Below are 9075 nucleotides of genomic sequence, written 5' to 3'. Positions count from 1 at the left end.
GGAATAGAGCATTTATACAAACGTTTAAATCGTTAAAGAAAAGCATAATTAAGAATAAATAAGACATAATTAAACGATTGAAATAGAAGGTTAAAGTAGAACTATTTGAAAGCACATCTATAAAAATTCAATTTAAAAGATAGAGTGAGTATGTAAATGCCAGCTAGGCCAAAAAGGTTCTTTAAATGGAAACGGAATTTGAGGAGCTTAAATTTCAGCAAAATTGTCACTGCAGTTATAATTTAAGAAGTATTGTTAGAATAATTAGCACGTAGTAACGTAATTATTCCTTATATGACGTACGTAATCATTATATTTAGCTATATCGTCACATTTGGACTCATCGGTTCTTTCTCTGGAGTAAATGCAACATTGACAAACGTGAGCGACCAAATACACGCCTCCGATTGGCTGTTGACTTTGCAGCGGAATTGAATTGACCAATCGGTGACACCGTTCTTGGTCGTTGTCAGCAACCGACGTACACAATGTGAGGACCCGGAAGTGTCGTGTCTGTGGCGACGCGGTCATCGACGAGCCGCTCGAACCCGCGTTAATTGAACTGTAAATCCTCGGTTAACCGCATGTTCCTGCTTGTAGTCGGGTGTCGGGAAACCCGCCGACGCTTTGAAGGATATTCTCTATCGCCATGAACCTCGGGTGAGTCTTGTTCTGTTAAAACTAAACCTATAGTAGCAAGCTAAGCTAACACACTGGCCGAATGTGTCGCAGTGCAACACACATGGATTGTGTTGCACTTTGCAAACCAAACTTTTAACACACTACTAATGCTGTTTACAAAATGGTCAAACGTAAATGGGGCTTATGATAAAAACAACGTGTGGGAGCTACAGAGGAGTTGTCATCGTTCTTTAGTTTTGGTTCGTGGTTTCAGAGAATGATCATTAAATGTAAATATTAAATGAATCTGGAGTTCCTACAATGATAAATACAAATATGTTTTATTATTAAATACTATATGTTTACCCATTGTAATGTCATGACCTGGCAAGAGTATACAGTATGTACTCTTCTGTATCTGTGCCACAAAGTGTGTAGCTATGTTTAAAGTGACCAGCAAAATGCCCCTATCTCACAATGTGTGGTGAGACTTCAGAAATAAGGAAAAATTGAGAATAATGGCATTTTAAAGGCAAGTTTAATCTTTGACAAAGAAGGTCAAACAGATCCTACTGCCTGCGGATCCATGTCCAAATATGAAATGTTCTTTGTTGGCTCATGTCTCATCCTTCTATCAAGTTTTGTGTGAATCCATTCAGTAGTTTTTGAGCGATAACAACCAGAATATGATATGTTCGGTTTAATTTCTGCTTGTCTGCTCCTGTGATTGTGTTTCAGTTGATTTGCTTTGACATTTCTCGTTTTCCGTTGTTGGAACAGAGACGGCCTGCTGTTCGAGCTGGAAAACGGGAAACCCAGGTTGATCTTACTAAGTCACGGTGAGACTTTTATAAGCTTTTATTTCCAGGGAACATTTACTCACCTATTAGAAGTTGTCAATAAACCTAATGATATAATTTAAATCGTGAAAACTTTAAATTGTTGGCATGAATGTTTATTTATTTGTTTGAATTTGAGACCATCGGACAACTCTTAATTAGTATTTTCTTCCACTACAGGTGTTGAAAAGAATCCAAATAAGGTAGGACTTGTCTTTATAACCTGGTTATTACATTTCTGCACAGGCATTAAGATGCCTGAGTTTGATGAAGATCCAGTTGTTGTTCCCTGAGAAATCATAAAAAATGTCAAATGTAAAATGCCTGATCCGCACTAAAATTGAATCTCTTCTTCCCCGACCCCTGAAACATCCATTCATCAAGTGTCATGGTAATCTGTCCAGTGGTGGTTGCGTAACCTTGCTTACGGACAGGGGTGGAAACATAACCTCCTGTGGTAATAATAAAGAGTTATAAGCTATTATAAGCTGTTATAATTTTCCTTTTTTTTTTTCCATTCATTCAATGTCCTGCGAGCAGCTGCTCAGGCCCAGAGTGACGAACGTCTTGAGCTCCAGACAGCCCTCCTGTTTGGAGGAGGTGCAGGGAGAGGAGCGTCCAGCCCGGCAGCAGGCAGGCAGATACAGAGAGGCCAGGAGCAAGGCACCAGGAGCAGCCACCTCCTTGAACTCCCACACCTCCACAACCAGAGAGAGGAGCACCACTTTGATAACATCTAAGACGCAAGAACATCTGAACCAGGGCGGCATCAAAGCTGCTACCAAGGTAAGTCTCATGCTGCCTTACATTTCTTTATTTTAATCAAATTACAGTTACACTATCAGCCCAATACCACCTTAAAACACAGCAGGATTCAGGTCAAAATCTGACATTTAGACTGATTGTACAAACATCCACTCTGACTGTGTGTGTGTGTGTTTGTGGTTGTGTTGAAGGTGAAGTCGGACAGACACAAACAGCTCTCCACTGTTGCATCCCCGAGAGCCAATGGGAAAACAGGGAAGCCTCAGAAAACCGAGGCACGAGCTGGAGGAAAGGCGGGACCAAAGGATGCGCCGGCCAGTGGGGATGCAGGACTGAGAGACAACATGGTGGTTCTGACCAGGGAGCAACTCCAGCAGCTCCTCGACACCATCAAGAGCCAACAACCACCAGAGGACCACCGAACCCAGGGTAGATGGGTAGCCCACAAAAACACCAAAGTCTATTTATAAGTCTTGGTTCTGATGAGGCACTAATTCATTTATTGCTTATACCTGTTCATGTCAGACACCAGACTTTCTTTTTCTCTGCTCTGAAAACAGGCTCACCATCTGGCACCTCAGTGAATGAAGGAGAGATGATGGAGGAAGACAGAGGAGGAGGGGGAGTGGTGAAGAAGGGAGAAGGTGGTGGAGGTGTAACTGATGCAACTGGAACCTCTCAGGATAAAGACAACAGGTGAGGAGCCCAAAATACCAGTGGAGATGCTTGATGAGGAAACAGACCAGAAAGGGCCGTTGCAGATCTCTGCTATTTGCCTCTGCTATGTGTTTTTAGAAGTCAGTATTTCTAAACTGGTGGTTGAACACACAGTGTTGCTGCTGTTTTTCAGGACGTCTGCGTGTTTTCTCAGCTGGATGGGGGAGCGACAGTCAGACAGCAGATCTGTCATCGGCGCCAAGAAGGCTCAGTGGAGGAGAGAACTTGGTACACACACGTAACACAAGCTTAGACATATATATATTTATATCAGCTTTAATCATAGACTGTATATATAACGATGAACAAGATGACAGCACCACAAAAGTGAAGCCAAACCACCAGCCGGCTGCAGTGCAACTCATGAACACTGCTTCCTCCATGTTACTGGATGGGACATAAACCAAATAAACTAAAAAGTCAAAGTACACAGTAAATCATTTTCTATATGTGTTTGTTAGACGAGCAGGTGATATTGAACGCGCAGCAGCAGCAGCAGCGTTGGGCTCCTGGGAGAATCCAGGTAGGACTCACATTATATTCACATCTTCACCTTTTGATCTGTTGAGTTTCAGCCTGTTGGTTGTTTTTTCATTTCTGTGTAAACGAGATGATTGCAGCTCTGTTTACGCCCGAGAACAGAAAAAGACTGGAAGCTGTTTCCTCCTTCTGAAATGTGATACCTTAATGGCTTTATCTCCATCTACTCCACTCGTCTCACTGTGTTCAGGCAAAATGTTCATGATACATTTTAATGTGTTGTTTTCACATGAAATATTAATTTTTAATTCGATTTATATTGTGCGTAAGTAAAGGATGTACTTCCTCATGCAATAACTAAACACAGTGTATGCAGTACTTGGACACACATTCTGTTTACATCAAATATTTGAATGCGTGTGTGTGTGTGTTCCAGGCTGAGGAGGACGCAGAGAGAGGGTTATCAGTTCAGAGCTCTATCAGCCACAGAGAGCAGCCTGCAGCCATCAGATCCAGCCTCAAGCTCGGGGTAAATATATGTTCTCCCCGAGCAGCGTGTCTGAACCCTTCAGCTTTCTCAAAGATGTGGAAGTTTAAAAACACACAAATAACCAGAATACAAGACACAATCTGTGCATCACAACAGACATTTGGAATGTTAAAGGTTAAATGTCAGATTATCTCTTCAAGAAATGACATTGAAAAAAATTCCTGAAGGTATTGTTTGACCTGTGTTGTCACCTCAGGAGGTCACACCAATGGCCCCAGTGTTGAGTGGTGGGAGGAGGGAGGAGGAGAGGAGACAGTGGCTGGAGGAGCTGAACCGACAGAGAGAGGAGGCGACTGAACGCAAGAGGCGAGAGAAACTGATCCAGAACCAGGTGCAGCAGAGACAGATCCAGCACAGACAGCAGAAACCAGAGACATTGGATTCTGGCTGTTCTAACTCTGGCTGCACGTGTGTGTTATTGTCCCTGTAGACAGAGGACCATGAGCTCTGGGCCATACACTTTGACTCTCTGCAGCAGAGGCCTCCTGTCCACACTGCAGCTCCATCAGCTCCACCTCCAGCCCCGTCCAGGGGGTCTGAGCGCGGGGACTGGGAGCCCACCTCCAGCCTGTCCCTGGTCTGGGAGGCCACCAGCAGCTGTGGAGCAGAGAGTGTCGCGGGGGCCAGGGTGGACACGACCAACGGATACCAGAGCAGAGCCAGGTAGGATGAATTTCAAGTTTGAGATGTATGGCAGCAAGAGAAGTGTTTACGAGTGAAAGTGAAACCTCAGCAGGGCAATGACCCCCCCCCCCCCAGTCACTGGACCTCAACCTCGTGGAACATTTATTGCTGCACTTTAGGAATGAGATACCAAAGTAATCTGTGACACCAAATCATGCTGGGATAATGTGGGTCATCAGATATGCACAGACGTGTGAAGCACATGCTACCATGTCAATGCGGGGACATGCTAAAATACAAAGATTCTGACATTCATGTAGATTTTTGACTTGTGGTTTCAAACCTCTTTGTATATATGAGTAAATATTCCATGTTCTTTGTTTCATCCAGCCATGTGAGAACCATGACTGCCCTGCTTGACCCCGCCCAGATAGAGGAAAGAGAGAGGAGGAGGTTCAAACAGCTGGAGCAGCAGGTAAGACGAAGACGAGGAGGAGGAGGAGGAGCAGAGGAGTGAGAGACACTCAGAAAGACACACGTTTTTTAACTTCGCTTTTCTAAATATAATATCATCTCCTGAATCGTCCCCCAGAGAGCGATCGAAGCCCAGATGGAGGAGCAGCGGCAGCAGAGGGAGCGAGAGGAGGCCAGGAGGAGAGAGGAGGAGGAGACTGAGGCCAGGAGGCTGCTGCTGGAGAGGGAGAAGCTGCAGAGACAGTATGAGCTGGACCGACTGAGGGAGAGGCAGAAGGTCGGGAAGCCACTTACCCTGACATGGAGCTGCTTCATGAGGAGGGTGAACAAAACTGAAACCACATTTTGTGTGTGTGTGTGTTTGTGTGTTTGTGTGCAGGTGCAGGAGAAGTCGAGTCACCAGACGGAACAACCGAAGAAAGGTCACAGGGAGGAGAGATCTCAGGAGATGCTACAGTCCAGTGGTGAGTGAAGCTGACTGTGATGTTAACACAACACAGAAACAGAACTCTGTGGTGCTCCTATCTCCACTAATCCCAACGGTCCACCGGAATTCAATCAGGCTGCACCAAATGGGCCTTTTTCACCAACTTCCCCTGAATGATTCCCTGGGGAAATTGTGGAAGTGATTTAAAAGAGAAATCTGGATCCGACCCCTTGGTCCAGACCTAAATTGTTTGGTTTTCACGTCTTGTTTATTACATTTTCCAACTATCAATATCGTGGATTTGTTTTCGGCTTATTTTTAAATTTTTATTTCATTTGTTTGCTTCGAGGCTTCACGTTGGAGCAAACACCAGAACATCTTCCTTGCATTGAGGACTAATAAAACCAAATTCTGATTCAGCCCTGTCAGTCATCGTGTTTCTGATTGTTCCTCTTGTACAGTCTGGTTGTGTAGCAGCCTCAGACTTCAGTGTACATACAGTATGTCACAGAAGTATTCTGAAGATAGAAAAACTTGTATTTATGTGTGTTTGTCCAGCAGTCACCACACAGGCTGAGCATTTGGAGGAGGATGTTAGCAGCTCAGTCCCCCCATTCAAAGACACTGCTGTACAGACAGGTAACTGCTACTAATACTGTAATAATACTAATACTGCAGTAGAATGTAGTAGTGCTGCTGCATGTGTAGTAGACAGATGGAAAATGTACTAATTGTTGAAGTCTTGTTTGTTTTCTCGTTTCCTTGCAGAGGCAGTTCCTGACGTCTCTGCACATTACCTGCCACCTCCCTTTGTGTCTGCTGCTCCTCCTCCAAACAGCAAGAACCCAGGAGTGAGAACAGGCAAGGAGAACATCTGTCTGCCAGGAGGAGGAGCAGGAGGAGGAGGAGGAGGAGACCCATATGAAACGTTTGCCCGGACGGAGAGGAGCAGGACGGACAAGAGGAGGCCAGACTGGAACACACAGAGGTAGAAACACACATGTCGCATTAGAGCTGAAGCAATTTATTGATAAACAATTCAAACTAATTATTAAGATCTTTGATGAAGTGTTGTTTATCTTGTGCGAATTTTACAACAGACTTGAACTTATCTTAGTCCAAATCCATCACAAGTCTCTCATGGTCATTTGACCCGGGCGTGAAAGTGGATTAAACCAGTTCCCATTGCAGAAAAGAGCCACTCGTTAGTGGGTGTTTCTTGTACCAGTGGGAAAGGAGCATTAGAAATCTCAACTCTCTCCCACAACCTCCATACCGCTCTATAGGCCCAGCCGGAGGTTCGTTCCTGCCTCGGAGCGTTACCCTGCCGCTCTGCAGAGGGACAGACAGGAGAGTCGACTGAAGAGACAGGCCGAGCTCGTCGCACTGCAGGGGAGGACATGTCTGTCCAGGACCGAGCCTGCTCCTCCTCCTCCTCCTCCTCACCAGGATCCTCGTCCCCTCTCCAACACACAGACCAGATCTGTACCTCACAGTAAGGTAGGAGACGCCCACTGTGGATGTTGGATTCTGCTTAACATTTATACACTTGTGTGTTTTCTCTTTATCAACCTACTTCCGGAGGTGGAGATTATTTCTGTCCCTGCAGCCGACGGATGTGATCTAATAACTTTGACTGTTTCAGGTGGGAGGACCGATCATCTCTGCAGCCTCCAGCAGTGAAAGGTAAAAGAACTTAAAGAGTTTTCTTCAAGCCAAACCACTGAACTCACAAAACGTACCTGAAAACATCCTGATAATGTCCAGCAGATGAGAGAAGAGTCAACTTCAGTTAACAACACAGTTAATAAGAGCATCGGAAAGTCAGATAGAAATGTTGGCACTTACCGGTAGCAAGTCATGAGGTAACTCATTTTTAAATCAAAAAAAGTTAAGCGAGCTGAGTCCTCCATGTTTTCATCTCCTCCAGGGGGCGCTCTCCTCCAGTCCCTGCTGTCAGACACAGAGTGCAGAGTCAGCAGGCCTCCAAACCTCTTCCTCATCCAACTCTGGACTTTATCCCTTATATCCGAACTGATGAAATCACTCTGGACCCACTGGAGCCTCCTGAGATCCCCCCCCCACACACAGGTTAGACTCTCCTCTCCCAGTGTTTCATCTGAACCTCTCTTCTAAATCTTCTCATCCATCATTTGAAATGTGACAGTTAACAGCAGCTTCTAACCTCAGCTGGTTCACAGAGGAAACGCCTCGTGACTAATTGTTGCAGTAAATTAACCAAACTTTATTTTCTCCTGGTCACAAGTTTCTCCTCAGAGCTCAGTGTCTCCTCCTGCTCCTCCTCATCAAGACCACGCCCACACAACTCGACAGCAGGAGATCCTGAAAAGCCTGGCTCAGCTACGGCAGGTAAATAACACAAACACACTTGTACTTGTGTGTGTACTTGGAGTTGTTGGAACATTTATCAACAATAACTTCAATAATCTGTAAGAAGGAGCAGGAATGTTTGTTCTTCCTCAGGAGGGTCAGAGTTTTTAAATGGAGATGGAAAAATAAAATCCTTGTTTCTATCAAATTTGTTCTTAGTTTTTCTTTAATTTCTTGGTTTGGAAACTTGATTATTATGGAGGAAAATTCCAAGTGCAATATTGTGAAGGAGTCTGTGAAGGAGAGATGTCCACAGAACTGTCAGCAAATAACAGAGTTGTGTGTGTGCGTGTGTGTGTTAACAGGGTTTATTACAGAAGCAGAGGGAACTGGAGTCGGACCTGAACCCTCTACTGAAGCACCACAACAACGAGCTCAGGTCCCACTCGGCAATGCATCACAAGTGACCTCTGACCCCTGACGACCCCTCCTCAGAGCTGCCTGCTCCACTGAGCCTTCGCACGCTGCAGCGTTTCTCCTGGGGATCGAGGGTCACTGGTCACCTGGCCGTCCCAACGGAACCAGACCACAGAGAGAAGGAAGACAGCTCCCAGAATGCTTTGGGTGACACTCTGTTGTCGACATTTAACAGAACATTTTCAGTGTTTTCTGAGGTTCACAGGAGCTAAGTCATCTGACACTGAATCAAAGTGGAAACCTGAGGATCAACAATGAGAAGTTTACTTCAAAGTTCACTTTTCACTTGAAAATCCACAGACTGCACCTGAGTTTTTCAAAGTTAAGCTATATAGGTTGGAGTGATTGAAGTTTCTCCAGTTATGATTGGTCGAGCAACATTTTACATAAACATTTGTCTCAATGCACTTTTCCATGAGAATGACACCAGACAGGTTTTTTGATGTTTTACCTTTTCTTCCTGAGTCTCTTCAGAACCAACTGATTTAAACCTTTTAATGAAAAAGTGTTTATTCAGCTTCCTGCCGGTCATGGAGCTTTATGGTTCAGTTTAAGCTTCTGTGTTGTGTAGTTTTTTATCTTGGTTTTATTGTATTCGGTTTTTGTATTTATTGCAAATGTAATAAAATGTCTGAGTCATGAGATCCAGTACTTGTCTATTTTGTTTTTTTCTGACCAAATGTTTATCTTGTGTAGACGGGATGAGAATCGGCCTTCTGCACTGTAGGGTCAGTGTATCTTAGATTTTAGTAAATGATGAAATGAAGATA

General features: G+C 44.5%; 1 protein-coding gene across 5 annotated transcripts; it reads left to right on the top strand.

Annotated features, from left to right (window-relative positions):
• The first annotated feature begins 382 nt into the window (after nt 1-382).
• On the top strand, nt 383-8490 carry ccdc66 (coiled-coil domain containing 66). Of its 5 annotated transcripts, none has more exons than XM_053439506.1 (21): nt 383-660; nt 1402-1460; nt 1641-1663; nt 2001-2246; nt 2417-2654; nt 2786-2921; nt 3076-3170; nt 3404-3465; nt 3859-3951; nt 4169-4303; nt 4403-4635; nt 4987-5071; nt 5189-5347; nt 5456-5534; nt 6059-6136; nt 6266-6485; nt 6784-6997; nt 7143-7183; nt 7428-7588; nt 7764-7867; nt 8194-8490. In XM_053439506.1, the coding sequence occupies exons 1-21, from the start codon at nt 650-652 to the stop codon at nt 8293-8295; spliced, it is 2574 nt and encodes an 857-aa protein (XP_053295481.1). In that variant the 5' UTR covers nt 383-649; the 3' UTR covers nt 8296-8490. The 5 variants fall into 5 exon arrangements, with proteins under 5 accessions (XP_053295481.1, XP_053295473.1, XP_053295463.1 ...); XM_053439498.1 differs by having other exon boundaries at nt 6056-6136; XM_053439488.1 differs by having other exon boundaries at nt 5450-5534.
• Nucleotides 8491-9075: the final 585 nt, after the last annotated feature.

The sequence above is a fragment of the Pleuronectes platessa genome, chromosome 2 (genome assembly GCF_947347685.1).
Source record: "Pleuronectes platessa chromosome 2, fPlePla1.1, whole genome shotgun sequence".
Classification (NCBI taxonomy): domain Eukaryota; kingdom Metazoa; phylum Chordata; class Actinopteri; order Pleuronectiformes; family Pleuronectidae; genus Pleuronectes; species Pleuronectes platessa.
The sequence above is the reverse complement of the archived record's forward strand: the minus strand, read 5'-3'. Positions and strand labels throughout refer to the sequence as shown.

What these genes read in the sequence shown, in the direction of transcription:
- ccdc66 (XM_053439479.1), top strand. An exon ending in GGGCTCCTGGGAGAATCCAG is followed by an intron (nt 3,466 to 3,858) that starts GTAGGACTCACA and finishes TGTGTGTTCCAG; the next exon opens with GCTGAGGAGGACGCAGAGAG. An exon ending in GATCTGTACCTCACAGTAAG is followed by an intron (nt 6,998 to 7,142) that starts GTAGGAGACGCC and finishes TGACTGTTTCAG; the next exon opens with GTGGGAGGACCGATCATCTC.